This window comes from Apodemus sylvaticus, chromosome 16 (genome assembly GCF_947179515.1).
Source record: "Apodemus sylvaticus chromosome 16, mApoSyl1.1, whole genome shotgun sequence".
NCBI classification, from domain to species: domain Eukaryota; kingdom Metazoa; phylum Chordata; class Mammalia; order Rodentia; family Muridae; genus Apodemus; species Apodemus sylvaticus.
In genome coordinates this window covers 30,825,917-30,842,861 of record NC_067487.1, presented here as the reverse complement: position 1 = coordinate 30,842,861, position 16,945 = coordinate 30,825,917, and the positions used below count along the sequence as shown (strand labels likewise).

The 16,945-nt window shown below is 46.9% G+C and overlaps 1 protein-coding gene across 4 annotated transcripts in view; it reads right to left on the bottom strand.

The window, feature by feature from the left end:
* The window catches only part of Pdzd2 (PDZ domain containing 2), a 386,071-nt gene that overhangs the window by 60,036 nt on the left and 309,090 nt on the right, over positions 1-16,945 (bottom strand). For all 4 annotated transcript variants that reach the window (XM_052159550.1, XM_052159551.1, XM_052159552.1 and 1 more), the window contains one exon: positions 645-756. In XM_052159550.1, coding sequence (XP_052015510.1) covers positions 645-756 — 112 coding nt within the window. The remainder of the gene's footprint in view (positions 1-644; positions 757-16,945) is intronic.

Sequence of the window (16,945 nt, the reverse complement as noted above, 5' to 3'; positions counted from 1 at the left end):
GCCGGGTTGTCTAAGGAAATACTCAGGGCATGTAGACCATGGGCTCTATCAGTTCTCAAAGCTTCAACCTCTTTCTCTATTTTCCCGTGCTTAGCAGAGATGCAAACTTGATGGGAGATAAAATCCTTTGCCACTTGTTCTAGTTGGCTGAGGATTTTTCCAGGGGTGGGGAGACATGTATATGTTGAGAGGAATATGGGCCACTTGAGAGTCAATCCTGAGAGGGTCACCTGAAACCTCATCAAGATAAATGAACCAAACATTCAGGAAATTGAAGTTTCAACAGACACACACACACACACACTGACATGCACTTTGTAATGGTTCAAAAAACCAAACCAAAACGAAAAGTCATTTGAGCAGCGAGGCTTAACAAAGACACACACACTTCCAGGGCCTGCCTCCCTGGTGGAAAAACAGTTCTGAGGTTTTGAGGAGATAGAGAGCTCATGTCTCTGTCAACTCTCTACTTAGGATGAGGCAGGGGGCCTGTGAGTTCAGGCCAGCCTGAGCACACACTGCTCTCTCCCCAGAGTGGTCATCCTGTTAACGGGTTCATTTCCCTCCCCGCTACCACCACTGCCGCCATTCCACAGCCTGTAAGCCTCTCTCATTTTCCACGGGCAGGGAGTGTTCCCACTTACCTGAGAGTCGGCTCTTGAGTTTCATCTTACTGTTGCCCTGTTTGGGACTTTCCAAGTTCCCCTTGGATTCCTCAGAGCTGCCTACATCCTGGGATTCTTCTGACCCGGGCATCTAGAAAGGCAGAGCAAAGAGCTGACGGGAGAGGCGAGGCCTCGGAGGAGTTATCTCAGACAGGCTGGAGAAGCAGCAAGACAGACGGCATGTGAGAGAAAAGCCTCACAGGTTCAAAGTCCCACCCTTCACATTACCAGTGTGCAAGGAACTGGCAAGTTCTACCAGGGAGGTTTCAAACTGCAAAGGACCCCTGGGGCTCTTTCCATTACCTGAGAGGAACAGGGTCAAGGTCACCCCAGGGTGTCAGAGGTGAAGCTAGATCGAGAGTCCAGGTCTCTTAGCTTACGGCTCACGGATTTTTGTATGATGCGAATTGCCATAGATAAATCAGAAAACCAAACCTGTTTCTAAGACATCGGTTTATGTCAATGACAGACAGTGTATGCTTAGAAATGTGGTTTTAGGGCAATTTTACCATTATGGAAATACTGAAGAGTATCCTGTGAGGAAGACTTAGATGATCTAGACCAATCACAGGGTGGGGGTGGGGCGGGGTGCTCTGGACACTCAAGAGACCCACACCAGGCACAACACTTTACATTCACCTTTTACTATAAGAAGCTAACTCTAGCTGGGCGGGGTGGGCGTGCCTTTAACCCAGCCCTTGGGAGACAGTGGCAGGTAGATCTGAGATTGATGCTCTAAAATGAGGATAAAAAGTGTAGTATCGAAAATACACAAATGAGTAATATGGTCCTTTATTGTCAGGTATTATGGGCTGCACATAACAACATATGCTGGATGTTTATATCTAGTGGTACAGGTGATGTCGGTATCAACATACGTTGTACTGCAATGCCACTACGCTGGAATTTTTAGTGCTGCCGTAATCTTCCGGGGCTTGCCACTGCGAGCATAGCCCACCAGTGACTGAAACACTGCGTGCCACCTGTGCTATGTGAGTATTTCTTTCAGTCGACTCACGCTGTTCTGTGTGCCACACTCCTGATTCTGATCCAGGTTCTGTGGAAGTGTGGGTCAGCCCAAATGTCTGTAGGCATCTGATTCCAGGAAGTGAGTGGGAGAAGATCGCCCCAAAGGCCATGGTGTCAGGTATCCCAGAGAAGCCAGCCACGCTAAAATGTACTCTAGCAGACCGGAACTGGAAACTTGGGTATTTGAGAGTACTTGCTAAAAATGGCAGGGGCAGGGGGTACTAGAGAGAGGGCTCAGTCAATAAAGGGCCTCTCAGACAAGCCCCAGGTCCTGAGTCTAAATCCAGAATGAAAGGGCAGGAGGCAGGGGCTACGGATGCGGGCCAGGGTCTGGAGCTTTTTGAGAGACAAGTGTCTTAAAAGTTAATGTGAATGGCCTGGAGAAACCACTCAGTAGTCAAGGGACTTCCCGTTCCTCCAGAGGACCCCAGTTTCGTTCCTAGCACCTATGTTTGTGGTCTCGCAAGCCTGTAACTCCAGGTCCAGTGAACCCAGTGACCTCTTCTGGTCTCTGTATATACACATGCATATAACAGGGACATAAGAATAAAGATAAATCCTGAAAAAAAGATGAAAAAAATAATAAGATGGAGCTCTTTTGAGGAAGACACCCACCATCAATCTCTGGCCTCTACAAGCATGCAAACATGTGTAAACCTGCGAGTGTGCACACATGTGTAAAACCTGCAAGTGTTCACACATGTGTTAGCCTGCAAGTATGCACATGTACGGATGCCTACATGAAATTTACATCCCCCCACTAAATTCAAGGAGGGATAAATTTAAAACTTATTAACTATATCAAACAGCATGCTCCCCTTTAGAATTTTATTTTCCTTTTGAGATAACTTAATATGAGGGGGGAAAGGCTCATATTAAAATAGTTAAGTTTCATGCCAAGAATTGTACACAAAGCTGGACACAGTATATCTAATCCAGTGCGTAAACTATAAAAAGCATTTAGAGTTATATCCCGAATGAGTTGTCTTTTATGAGGTGATTATTTCTATCAGCTTTATATATTATCTGTATGTTTGAAAATTCCCTTTCTTCTTTACTCTAAAGTATCTTCTCAGATAAGAATGAGGAATTAAGGATCAGAGAATAAAGAGATGTGTGCAAAGTTTTGGAGAGAACTTCGGGAAGGAAATTGGATCCTATCATGATCAACAGTGATAACATTGTCTTGTTAATTTCCAAGGTCTGGGAAATTACTAAAATAACATTTAGTATTGTCTTGTTAATTTCCAAGGACAGATGGGTGTCCAGGGTTAGATCACGAAGGGAATCCAGAGGGTTATTTTACAGGTTCTCCTGGCCTTGATGAAAACCCAGTAAAAAGAACCATCTAGGGCTGGAGAGATGGCTCAGCAGTTAAGAGCACTGACTGCTCTTCTAGAGGTCCTGAGTTCAGTTCCCAGCAACCACATAGTGGCTCACAACCATCGGTAATGGGATCTGATGCCCTCTTCTGGTGTCTGAAGACAGCTACAGTGTACTCATATACATAAAATCAATTAATCAATTTAAAAAAATGGAACACTGTCTTGAAACACATTGACAATTAATAATAATGATGATAAATAATCAAAGGAAAATAATAGCAAATCACAAAAGAAAAATCACCCTTAAAAATAAAATAAATCATCTTTTTAAAACAACCCCCCATAAAAACAACAACAACAACAACAACAACAACAACAACAAGAGCCATCTAGACCTGAGATAAAGGAGACCAGATAAACGAAATCATATCTAAAGACTGGAGATGCCAAGGAAAACGCAATGAGCATTCATTTGCAGAGTGGAGGGGCCGATTTCAAAACAGGTCCATCAAGGCCCCGAGGACGATGATTTCTCTATCCCCTCCCCTTAATCGCCCAACACAACAAAGAAGGAAACAATATTCAGTTTCTAGGACTCACAAGCTGTGAGATTTCTTTTAATTAATTAATTAATTAATTAATTAATTAATTTAATGTATGTGAGTACACTGCATCTCTCTCTCAGTCACACCAGAAGAGGGCATCAGACCCCATTACAGATGGTTGTGAGCCACCATGTATGTGCTGGGAATCGAACTCAGGACCTCTGGAAGAGCAGCCAGAGCTCCCAACCACTGAGCCATCGCTCCAGTCCCAGTTGTGCGATTTCTTATGCCAAAGAAATCTTATGGTAAACCGTGGCTCTAGCAAGGATGGTTCTAGAGATACCACAAAGCACTTTAAAGGCCATACCATAGAGATGAAGACAGGGATGAAGACTTATGTCAGAACTTCCTGGAAATGCTAGCATAGGAATGTGAGTCCCTGTCATGTTTCCATATAGGCTGCTACAGGGCTGGTCTGTATAAAGAACGTCTTGCAGGTAGTACACACCTACAATCCCAGCACTCCCTAGGTGGAGACAGGGGGCTCCAGAGTTCATGGTCCTCCTCAGTTATATAAGTTATAGTTCTTGTTATTTTGGATGCTAGAGAATCCAAACTTAGGAGTCAATACCTGGTATTACTTGCTGTGTCCCTCCCATGACAAAAGACCTAAGGGCCCGGCTGCCTTTCTGAGGGTCCAGTCATAGTGTACAGCCTGGTGCAAAGGTGACAAGGTCCTCTCATCAGGCCCTTCCCCCCAGTACCACACAGGTGCTGTTTCCAACGCAGGCTTTACGTAAGCCAAAGCAGAATGGTTCTGCTTCAATAGGACCATTTCCTCCCCTGACAGAAAACTGGCTTGCCACATTCTGTGGCTCGGAACTCAGTGAACAGGAAGCGGGCTGGCTGTGTATTAGCTGCCGATTCTAGCAGGAAGCCGTGTACAAAGCGTACTTCTGACTACAATGAGCCTCCCGTTCGTCCTGTGCAATAGTCAATAGACAATAGTCTGGAAATGCCTGCTGGGGAGAGAATCCATGGGCTGGGCCCATTCACTCCTCCAGATTTGCAGAACAAAGGAGGCTGCTCTGAAAACGGCCTGTGTAGCTGTTCTAGAAGGAAATTAGCCTGAAGTTCTTCTGGAAGACCCCAGTTCAGGCCAGCAGTTTACAGGGTCTACAATCACGAGCACTTTCTAGTTTGTTCAAGGCAATGCTATTACACTCCTGGAATCTAACAGAACTTTCCTGACCCTATTCCAGACCCTCATCTACCCTACAATCTGTGAAATTCTTAGTGAAAAAGCAGTTTTAGCAGTAATGGAGGTGGGCAGAGACGCCAGCCATGAGGCACACACCGTGATTTCACCATTTTATTAGTGATATATGCCAACTCCTGTGAGCCTCAGTGTCCCCATCTGAGATATGGGGCTGCAGGGGAGAATTAAACTATATAGATTTTTGATCGATGGAGGCAGGTTTCCCTTTTAAAGCCACACTAAGCAGCTGAGGAAGGGGAAATGAGGGCGAGGGAGAAAAGAAAGAAGACAGCTGAATGAACAGGAGACCACTCTGGACACCAATCAGCAATCAGATGTGAGGGAAAGGGTCTGACCTGGGGAACCGAATCCTAAATGTGGACTAGAGAAGGCTGAGAGGCAACACACTTTGCATAGAGGCCCCGCCCCTAAGCCCAAGCCCTGCAGAGGGGCTCTAAGGCCCTGAGCACGAAGGGAAGGGCTGAGCTAAGGGACCGATTCACAGGGCAAAGTGGTGGTTGCAGGCGCCCGCTGATTCTGAGGGCGATTCCTAAGGGCAAGGGATGACTAAGTCAAATTCGGTGTGAGTCAGAGTCACTGGATAGCTCGCACGGTTTAAGGCAGCGATGCAGGGCGGCCTCTGGAATACCCCACTGCCCTACATCAAAGGGCTTGGAAGGAAGCTGGACGAGGTGTGGGGTCTCAGTTCTCCTGCCCCCTCCCCCGCTGCCGCCCCCAATTCTCCTGAGATAGACAAGAAAACAGAAGCTTCTCAGGTGCTTAGCAGACAGAAAGGAGGGAGGTTCATTAGTGTGCGTGTCACTTTAAGAATATAGACCTCTTAATCAGCAGTATGGAACCTGTCCCACTCAACAGATGACCACACACACAAGAAACATGTACCAGATACTGCGGGTTATTGTGCCCACGATACATTAATGGAGTGCTGATGTCTGAGACTGTCCCTTCATTATGGAAGCGGAAATAACCGCACTTACTTTGTAACAGTTTGTAACAGTTGTTTAGGGTTAAGTGAGGACTCAGTGAATGTACTAGCAGGAACCTAATGGGGGTTTTTCAAGGGTGGTGGAGGGAAGCTTTAATTGTAAGAACAAAACAAAACACAGTTCAGACCCAAGGTAGGCTTCAGGGTATCTCTAGATTTGAGGCTCACAGCGGACAGCATGTGACAAGCTCTAGATTCATTCATCTTAGTCTCTCATCCACAGAAAGCTAGCAGGTTTAATCTGAGAATTAAGTAGAGGCAGAGTGGAGTCCAAAGAGAAGCCGCCATGTTTGGGGATTGAATATGGGGGCGGGGCTTGGTTTTCAACCAAACCTCAATCATTCAATTTCAACAATGAAGACCTGGGAGACAGACGCTCTAGTGAAACCTGCTAGCTCACAGGCAAGGAAAGCACCCAGCGGACCCTCCTCCCCCTCCCCAGCTCACCCTCCTCCCTAGCTGGTGTCCTTGAAGCAATGCCATCTGTCTGTCTCTGTCTCTGTCTCAATCTCAAAAGAACTCCTTCAAACTGAATGTCGCTGACTTCTACTTCCTATGCATTTCTCCTTCCATTCTCCTGGTTTTCTCTTACTCTCTCTGTTCTTTTTTTAATAATCCTATGTTCATTTCTTGTCAGCTGGTGTCTTGCTCCTCCTCTTGACCTATGGCTGACTTTATTTAATCCTATTTACAATATTCAAGCAGAAAGCTCCTGAATTGAAAGTGTGTGCGAAGGCCATGCCACACCACAACTAAAAACAGGTTTTTCCGGTAAATAGCACAATCTTGGGGTTCACATTCTGATCCAATATCCTGCAATTGAGGCTGCTATCAAATTACTACAAACCTAACAGCTAAGAAGGCAGGGGTCACTGCCAGTGAACTCCTCAAACACATAGGTAGAACCAGGAGGGCTTGCATTCAACACCAAGGACCTGAAAACGCACTGTGGACTTACGTCAGAAAACCAAAAGAAGACATGAGGATTAGCTACTGGAAGGGGGACATTTTCTTTGAAGATGAGCTCTGAGAGAACAGACTGAACAGTAGTGAGAAGTTTGGACTGAGGGCCTGGGGGCGTGCTCCAGTGCCAATCTGAGGGAAGAGGTGCTCCAGTGCTAATCTGAGGGAAGAGGATGAGCGTCTGCAGCGTGTCCATGTCTATAAGGCCTTCTGCACCATAAGACTTAAAGAGGGAAAGGGGACTGATAGAACAAGAAAGCCCTGACCTGGGACTGAATCCTACATCCCAGGCCAGAGAAAGCCAAAACCCAGCCGTGCTACCTTTAGTGAGAGTCAAAATTGCCTCTGACCCAAAATCGCTTGATTTCTGAAGAAAACACTTTCAAAACGAAGCAGAACAGGTCAGACAGTTCAACAGGTCTTAAAACCGTCCTGGGAAAAACAAAGTTCCAGGAAACAAGATTTTACCTGGAACAAACGGCATCTATAGGTTACAGTCTGTCCCCATTTAAACGTCAAGGGTACAGGACTAATAACAGATGCAGTTACTGGATCATTGACACCTCACTGGAAAGTATAGAACACGTGAGACTATCTGACAACGCAGCTGACGTCGTGGGAACTGAAGAAGCCTGGGTGTTACAGCGGGAAGCAGACTAGTGTACAGATGGTAGAAAACCATTAATTAAAACAAAACAAAACAAAACAAAACAAAATAAAACAAAACAAAAAGCTCAAAAGGTCAAGGAAACTTAAATTTAGATGACAATTACTTTCAATTGATTCTTAATTTTCCTAGCTTACAGCCTGTGAAGGGATTTAGGTTAGATGGCACTCACTTGATTATCATAATTGCGTGGACATTTTTTTTTCACTGGGGAACTGCCAAAAAAGTATGATTTCTGAATAGGACAATCCACGGGTGCCAAGATTTCTTTTGCAGGAGCAGAGGCAGCTACTCTACTCAGTGTTACCCAGGAAGCAGCCCCTTGGGCCATGCTAAAGTCTATTATTTAGTGAAGCTCTGTAGCTACCACTCAAAGCACTTAAGAGATCTCCTTAAAATGCACTGTGACTCATCTAACCTCGGCTCCTGCGGCCCACAAACAGCATGACCTTTATCTCCAACTTTCCCACTGCACAAGCATATCTGGTCCCAAGGAAAACCTCAGGGGGGATGGTCACTCTCCGTCCACAGCTGGGCTTTTCACTGTTCCCAAAAAGAAAAAAAAAGCAAAAAGACTCTGCAGATGTGAGACGGCACAGCTCGGCTCTCGTCCCCGGGGAAGCCGGGTTGGTGCACCCGCTGGTCAGGATGCACAGGACAGAGCAACGTGACTTCCCTCCCATGTTTCAGTCCCAGGAACTTGGTTCTTAGGCTCCTAAATGAAGCTCATTTTCCAAATCTCTGGGGCAGATGTGTGAGTGACTGAAAGAGAACCAGATGGCCATCAGAGAGGCTGGGGCTGGAGATGAATAGTCATTCATACGGAGGGAGTCAGAGCAACAACACAGACAGACAGACAGACACACATACACACACAGACATACACAATCACACACACATATACACACAGCACACACATACTCAGACATACATAATCAGACACATAATATACACACAGGCACACACAACTGTATACACACACGGGTTACACACAGACACACAGACAAATGTATGCACACACAGATATACACATACAGACATATACACAGACTCACACACAGAGACACATACATACAAATGCATGCAGACATATATATGGACACATGCATGCACATACAACAGACACACATACATGTACATACACTAAGATGCACAACAGACATACACATGCATGCACATACACATATACACACACATCAGATACATATGCATGCACATACAGCCATAGACATACCACAGACACACACACACATGAATGCACACACAAATACAGACACACACATACTCATAATTTAATCAGCATGGAGCTTATGACTTTGCAGGCCAAAATTACAAAAACTACCAACTGTTGGACCATTGCTTTCCCAAGAGAATAGCTTGGGATGAAAGAGAAAAGCAGCAGACATGGAGAGACCAATTTGTTATTCCTGCATGCTTTGGTCCATCAGAGCATACCCTCAGAGGCAGCAGGGGGAAGGGCTACGGCTGATGTCCATGGAGACATCCAGGCTGTGACTCTACAAGTGAAACAATATCGCCCTTGTTCTGTATGAGCCTGTTCCGGTTTCCACCCATTCATCACCCCCTTTCTCCTACACCCCCACCCCGCAAATCTAAAGGGTTTTAAAGGCTTGTGTTGGGGATTATTTAGATGATTTTGTGCATACAGCTTAAGTAAGTTTCTTGGTTCCCTAGAAGGCTGTGCTTTCAGACCCCTGCAACATCATCAGTTATTAGCCTCTGCGGGATCCTCTTACAGGAGGTTTGTATGACCTGCTTGAAAAGAGGACAAGGATTGTGCATTCTTAAAGTGCAAACGTGAGTGTGTGTATGGCAGGGAGGACTTGCACATCCCTTTTTAGTGCACAATTCAAAAAGTGGCAGACAGGCCCACCAACATTCTCAGCCAAGTAAGCTTTGCCCTGTGGGTGTGAGAGTCATGGGGTCTGGAGCTCTCCAGATTTATGGACTGGGAAGTGAAGGGGGTCCCCTAAGGGTCACTCCTCAGCAGGAGCTGGTGGGCAGTTCCCACCCTGACAGATCTCCAACAGCACAACTCTAAACTCACAGCGATAGAATGGTGTGAGAGGTGTGTGTGTCTGTGTATGTGCGCACTGTGCGTGCGCAGATCTCAACATGGTCAAAAAGCATGATAGAAGGGGTGATTTAAGAAAAGATAAGAAAAAAATAGGTTAGGCAGAAGGTGGGCCCTGGATTCAATCCTTAGCATTGCAAAGTAAATAAATAAAGAAACCAATATATTAGTAAATGGCATGTGAGAGGGGCAAACAGGAGGCGTGGGAGGGGCAAGCAGGAGGCGTGGGAGGGGCAAGCAGGAGGCGTGGGAGGGGCAAGCAGGAGGCGTGGGAGGGGCAAGCAGGAGGCACAGCAGGAGAGATGCAGATGAGCTGTGAAAGGTCTCTAAGCCAGCAGGGCCTTGTGAACACGCTCCTGTACAACACCTCAGTCTCCAGTGGACTGTGATACCAGACAACGCTTGTTCTGACTAGCCGGGATCTATGAAGGCTTAGGTAAAGAAAAGAGCATCACTGCGGTCGGCTCCGGATCACTGTTAAGTTCCACGTATGGAAGAACCCTCGGGTCTTCTGCTGCCCTTTACTGACTCGCATGAGTTTTACTCTGAATTCTTTGTTTCTGGGGATTCTGAGTTTACATGGCTTGACCTCATAGTCGTAAGGGCACGTCTTTAAGAATCCGACAAGAAACCGTAGATGTGCTAGGCAGAGCCCACAGGAAACTGCAGGAGGGGCTGGCGCTCGCCCACCAACTCTCACCCACAGAGGGGCTCAACAGACTTCTGCTGGAGGCTGAACGTTGCTCAACACCGATGGGTGGTCTCTCGGTGCACAGGCAAGTTCTTTGCTTTACTTACTGCCTGTGGCTGCTTTCACACTACCAGGGCAGATCAGAAGAGCTGGTCATCAACCCTGGAAGCGGCAGCCACCTGGCCTCCATAGTCGCTGACCCTTCATCACAAGGTCTAGTCACACCCCGCTCCCCTCCCCCATCTCTGCACCTAAAGTTGTAAAAAAAAAACAAAACAAAACAAAAACCTTGGGCATCTTTCGGAAGCGTGCCCCGACAGGTAGAGGCGGGAACCGATGCGTAGAGATAACTGTGGAGGCTACAGACTCACCTGCACCGCCTGCTTTTAACTTAAAGTTCCACTTTAAAACAAGACCAATAAGAGATCCACACGAAATAGCCGAGGCTGTGCATCTTAAAGGGGGACGCTTGCTATGTGTTACCGGGCTTTTCGGCAGCATTACAGCTGGTTTCCGGTCAGGCTGTTGCCTGGAAGAAGTGGAGAGGGTCTGTTCTTGGCCCCTTATGTTGGCCCTGGTAGTGATGAAAGGAGAGAAAATGGCTTGGGAACAAAGGAAAGGAAGCTTGTGGGCCTGGAGTTTCTTCCTAGGCAGAGGAGTCTTTTTTTTTTTTTTTTTTTTTTTTTTTTTTTTTTTTTGGTTTTTTTTGAGATAGGGTTTCTTTGTGTAGCCCTGGCTGTCCTGGAACTCACTCTGTAGACCAGGTTGGCCTCGAACTGCCTGCCTCTGCCTCCCAAGTGCTGGAATTAAGGGCGTGCGCCACCACAGCAGTGAGGCCGATGATTCTATGGGGATTCTCCAGGAGGAAGTATAGGGCAGGCAGTAGAGAGTGGTCGCTCTAGGATAGGGAACAGCCAATGAGAAAGAGGCCATGGCAGGCAGGGTCAAAGGTGAACAGAACCCTGTTTACAAATCTATTCAGGAGGAGCCCTGCCTTCAGAAACAGCATCAACCAAGGAAAGGAAACTCCATCCTGTCTCTCTAAGGGGCCACTGCTTTAAGGACTCAGCCGCTATGCACCCGGCAGGTTGGCTCCGCCCACTGAAGACTAATGGCTTCAGCCTCCGCCTTCCTGGTTTCTTGGCTTGGCCTCTTGTTCCTTCTCAGCAGGGCCAGCAAAGGCTCCACACCTTTCTGCCTACCTCCAAACGTTTCCTCTCCCTCACTGCCCAAGATCTCAACATGGAAACTGTGTCTGTCACTCAACTCCAAAGCCACCTATGTAAGCACACTTCTCATAAAAGAAGTCCTAGTTCCTTAGCCAGGATTAAAGGCCCGGCCCGGCATTTGGCTCTGCAGACTTCTCGTTAATCTTTGAATAGTGTATGCTATGCTTTTACACTAGAATGCCACCTATTTCTGCGGTGATTTTGTGGAAATCCCGTGAAAGAATCAAATACTATTCCACCCACCTTGAAAAAGTTTTCTGTTATGCTGGGCATACATATACCTTTAATCCCAGCTCTTAGAAGGCCGAGATGGCTGTGAGTTCGAGACTAGCCTGGTCGCTGTATAGCGAGTTCCAGGACAGCCAGAGCTAAAAAATGAAACCCGGTCTCAAAACAACAAAAACAAAGATAAGACAACAAGCAAACATAACCCAAAACAAAAGCTGCATCTGTCTCTCGATACAGCACATGGTTTGATATCTCTTATAGCACATCTATGCACTCATCAGTGGAGACTGTAAAATGCACAGAAATAACAGGAGTTCATGCTGGGCTATAATAAACGCTCTAAGAGGAGAGGAACGCTCTAGAAAAATGTGCACTGCGCTGATGGAGCTGCGGAGCTGGCTGCAGAGCAGGCTGACTCAGACACTGGCTGGGCTGTGGGCACCTGCGAGGCCATGTGATGAATGTCTGTGCCTGGACATAGCATCGGGGCGGGGCGGGGCGGGGGCGGGATGTTAGCCCAGGGAGTTAAGACCTGACTGGTGGGTCAATAACATGGGTGAAAGATAATGCCACAAATATTTATTAAGAAAATAGGATATCTTTCAGGGGAAACAAGGACATAGTTTCAAACATGAGAGGGGGGCGTGGAGGAGGGAGAGAGAGAGAGAGAGAGAAAGAGCACTTTGCTGCAAGTCATGAATCAGAGGCTGACTTCCTGACTCTGTGCTAAAAGGCCAAGAGAACGCTCAAAATAAGGGACCAGAGAAGGCAGAGGCAAGGCAAGGCTTGAGTGAAAAGAAGATCTCCAAAGAAAGGATCTAGACGGTCTTGGTAGGCAAGAGATGGGAGGCAGAAGGGAGGTACAGGACCTTGGTGTTCTTTCTCGGCAAACATCACCCAGGGAGCTAAACTACTACTTATGTAAACAGCAAGGCAAGAAAAACAAGCCAACAAAGCCAAGGCAAGCTCGCTGCCCCCAGGGGGCGGGGTGGGAGAATTCTATTGGTCCAGAGCATCTTTGTTTCTTTGAGAAATTTCTGCCCTGAATTCCACAGCGGAACTCTGACCTCTTCTATTTTGCTTTGTTTTGATTTCCCAGGCTTTTTGCTTACCATGTTGCATAAGATGGGACTAGACGAGAGAAAGGCAAGGGATCCTACCTCTTGGTGCCCGGAAGGGCTTTTGTTAAAGTGTCAAGTCTCGAGCCCCACTTCCCATTTATCTAATGCATCCGAGCACCGCCAGCGGCAATTCTGTCACCTGAGGAACATTTTTGCTCCACAGACTTCTTTGGTGAGCCTGCATGTGTGATGCCTGTGCACACGTGCGCGTGGGTGGGTCTGTGCACACGTGCGCGTGGGTGGATGCTGGAAAACAGCCCGCAGAGTCATTTCTTTCCACTGCGCAGGCTTGGCAGCGAGACCCTTTTCTCACTGGGCCATCTTGCTGGCCCAAGGCTTTCTTAAAAGTCATCATAGTAAGTGCAAGGGAGGCTGAGAAGAACCTCTCTCTCTCTCTCTCTCTCTCTCTCTCTTTAATCTTTTACTTTAATTTTGTTTTTTTTTAAAAGACTTATTTATTTTATGTATGTGAGTACACTGTCACTTCAGACACACACCAAAAGAGGGCATCGGATCCCATTACAGATGGTTGTGAGCCACCATGTGTGTGCTGGGAATTGAACTCAGGACCTCTGGAAGAGCAGTTAGTCTCTTAACTGCTGTCATCTCTCCAGCCCCCAGAGGGACCTCCTGTCTTGGGATAAGATTTGACTATGAGGGTCTTAGAAATCAAATCTGTTTCAAGGGCTTCTCGAAGCTCCAATGAGTTTTGTTGTCTTTTTCTTCTCCTTCTACTGCTTGCTACTGTCTATGGCAGAAAACATTTTCTATTTTACTTTTCTTTTTCTTTCTTACTCTATTCCCCTTTACCTTGCAATATATGGGGATACATTTTAAGGGCTTAAATTCAGCAGACCCAAATTAAGAGAGTAGGGAGTGGTGTTGATAATAAAAGGGTGTAAAATTAAGGACAAAAGTCAAAGGTATCTTTAGAACAAAGAACTGGAACATGCAAAGACAGGAGGCCATTTATCTAGTGATAAAAATCACACAACGTTTACAATATAATTTTCACAGAGACATTAACAGGAGGGCAAGCACGGGCAGTGGTGGCGCACGCCTGTAATCCCAGCACTCTGGAAAGCAGAGGCAGACGGATTTCTGAGTTTGAGGCCAGCCTGGTCTACAGAGTGAGTTCCAGGACAGCCAGGGCTACACAGAGAAACCCTGTCTCGAAAAAAGCAAATCCAAAAAACAGAACAAAACAAAACAAAAAAACCCAGAAGGGCAAGGACACTGTATTACTGCTCTAGTGGTCCATTATGGTTTTTAAAAAATATAGTAAATTGAAATAAGTAATATGTTTTACATGCTCTGGTGGCCCATTATAGCATTTTCACTGAAATTTGAAGAGATATTTCAAAAACTGGCTGTATACAGACAGAATTTTCTTTACCAGTATTTAATACACACACAGACACACACACACACACACACACACACACAGACATACACAGAGATTCACACACAAATAGAATGTAATGAAAATTTTCAAAAAAATAAAGTCAATGAAGGGCTGGGCATAGTGGTGCATGCCTTTAATCCCAGGACTCGGGAGGCAGAGTCTGATCTACACAGTAAGTTCCAGATCTGCCAGGGCTACTACCTAGTGAGGCTCTGTCTCAAAAGATAAAACACCAAAATAAACAAATCCCACATACCCCCACAACAAAACCCCAAATATAATACTATATTATAAAGCGAGGTGCAATCTATAAACATCCTAATATTTTCCTCAGGGAAATATTAGGAAACCTGGGCCCTTTCTTCCAGTGTGCCTATTCCCCTTTGGGGACCCCTTCATAATATGCCCCCATTTACAGGGCACAGCGTTCACTTTTTCTACGCGACAGTCCAGATGTTTACTTCCCGGGAACTGCAGACTGCGCAGACAGGGGAGGGAAGGGGGCGCGGAGCCAGGCAGCGAGCCGCAGCAAGTCCCAGCAAGTGTTGCTACAGGAGTTAGTCTAAGTCAAACATCAGCAGCTTTCCGGGCAATTCATCCTGGGCAAATAATTATTCTTATCTCTGCTCTCCTCCACGAATCGCTTCATCTCCTTAAGTATGAAACCAAACCAAATCAAAACCACCCCCAGATTTGAATCTTAGTTTCTTAGGTCGGTATTAATGGCAGTTCTACACAGTGCCTTGAGTTTTACACAGCCCTGCTCCGGGCCAGTGGAAGCGAGGCACACCAGGCAAAGTCCAGGAATGCGAGGAAAGGCGGGAACACAGATGGGGACAGAGGAGAGAGAAATACGCAGTTGGGGTAGCTGTCCATCCGCTCGTGATGGAGCTGGCACCACATCTCCCGCAAGCACACTGCCAGTCTATCTGCAGGAACAGGAACACGCAAAGCCAGCGAGAACAGGATGTGCGAGCATGCGCCCTGAAGGACCCCAGGCTTCCAAGTTTCCCACGTGCACAGCGAACATCCCTACTTCCTGACTCCTAAAACTGCAGGAAGGAATGGGGTAGTTTGAGTCTAAAATCTCCCCTTGCCTTGAGGCTGTGCCCTGCACAGGGAGGTGCTGGGGGTGGGGGTGGGGGCGCTCCTACCAGTCTACTCAGTGATTGGTCGAGTCCTGCCCCTGTTGTGCATCAGAGTCCCTTGGGAGCTTCCGAAAGCCCAGACTGCTGGACCCCTACCATTTGGAGACCTTGTGAATCCAACCTCCTATAAACCGCGCCCTCTTGCAGGTGCCATGACCCCTCTGCATCACGCCTGCACATCTGTAGATGTGTGTACTCTTGGTATATTGCTTTTTGTCCCCGGCTCTTGTGTTTTCCCTCATGTTTGCCCAAGCTGGGAGTAGGTGGGTAGGAGTGTAGATGTCTGGGGGGTGAGGACAGGGGCAGATGAGGTGCGGGGGGGGAGGGGAGGCGGGAAGGCAAGCTTTTTACTTCTGCGGATCTCAATGACCCCTCTCATCAAGGATTTCAAATGTTTTGTTTCCGAGACAGGATTTCTCTGTGTAGCCCTGGCTGGCCTCGAACTCAGACAGGCATGCGCCACCACCAACACCTGGCGGTTCATCAAGGATTTCTAGATGAGCGGTAAGGCCCAGCTCATCTCCAGGTGCCTTGGTGCCTTGGCCTAGTGTTTCTCTCCACATGTCACTTGTCCTTTACCGATTTCGGTTGAGATGTTCAACCGTTTCTCACTACGGTTGATTTGTTAAAAACCAGGCCCTAAATGGGCCCACCGGTTTCCTCTACTGGTAACCAAACAGGAGGAAAGGTGCCTACTTACTTGTTACTGAGACTCTCTACCGCTTTTTAAGGCAGGGACGCTTAAGCGATTCCCATTTTCACCTACATTCTAGTTCCAGGCAGACATTCCCAGAACAGAGACGGAGATTCTAGTCTCAGGACACAGACAAACAAATGCCCTCTGTACCATGTCCATTTAAATTCATAGGCAGTGAGTGAAGGAGGCAGAGTCAGTGGAGTTGACCAGTTAATTGTTTTCTTGCTGATTAGAGGTTTGCAGAGGGCACTGTCGGATCTCAAGATATCACAGGACACTGGCCACCTGACTGCCATCTCTCCACCAATTAGGCCCTCTCTACCCATGGGAGGCCTAAAGCAAGCATGCAAGATGGACAAACTTTGTTGTTTGCCAAACCCAGTCCAAACACGTCCCAGATCTACCACCAAAGAGGGACAGAAACGTTAAGAATAAGTGTGTCACGGTGATAATCCACTCTAAGGTTCATGAAGGATTATGCAGGCACACAGCATGTCAGAGTTCCAGGCAGCTATGATGTGTGCATCTTGAAAGACTTCCTGGAAGAGGTGACTCCCAAAGCAAGAGGAAGTGGACACCCAGGAAGAACTGAGTGGGTGTTGCTAACCATTAATTGCAGGTGCCATGGGTTCAAGGGATTCAGGGACCAGGACGCCTCCTGTGACTGCACACAGGAGAGCGAAGTCTTATCCTGACCCTTGAGGCTGTAGGGAGAGAATATCCTCTCCTGTTACAGGAGCTCAGGGAGCCTGGACTGAGTTTTCACACATGAAAGAACTATTCTGTGACGATCTGATTTCCAGTTCAACAATGTGTTTTAATGTTACTAAGAGCACTCATCATTCTTCGTGCAGACTCTCCAGACTCATCAGG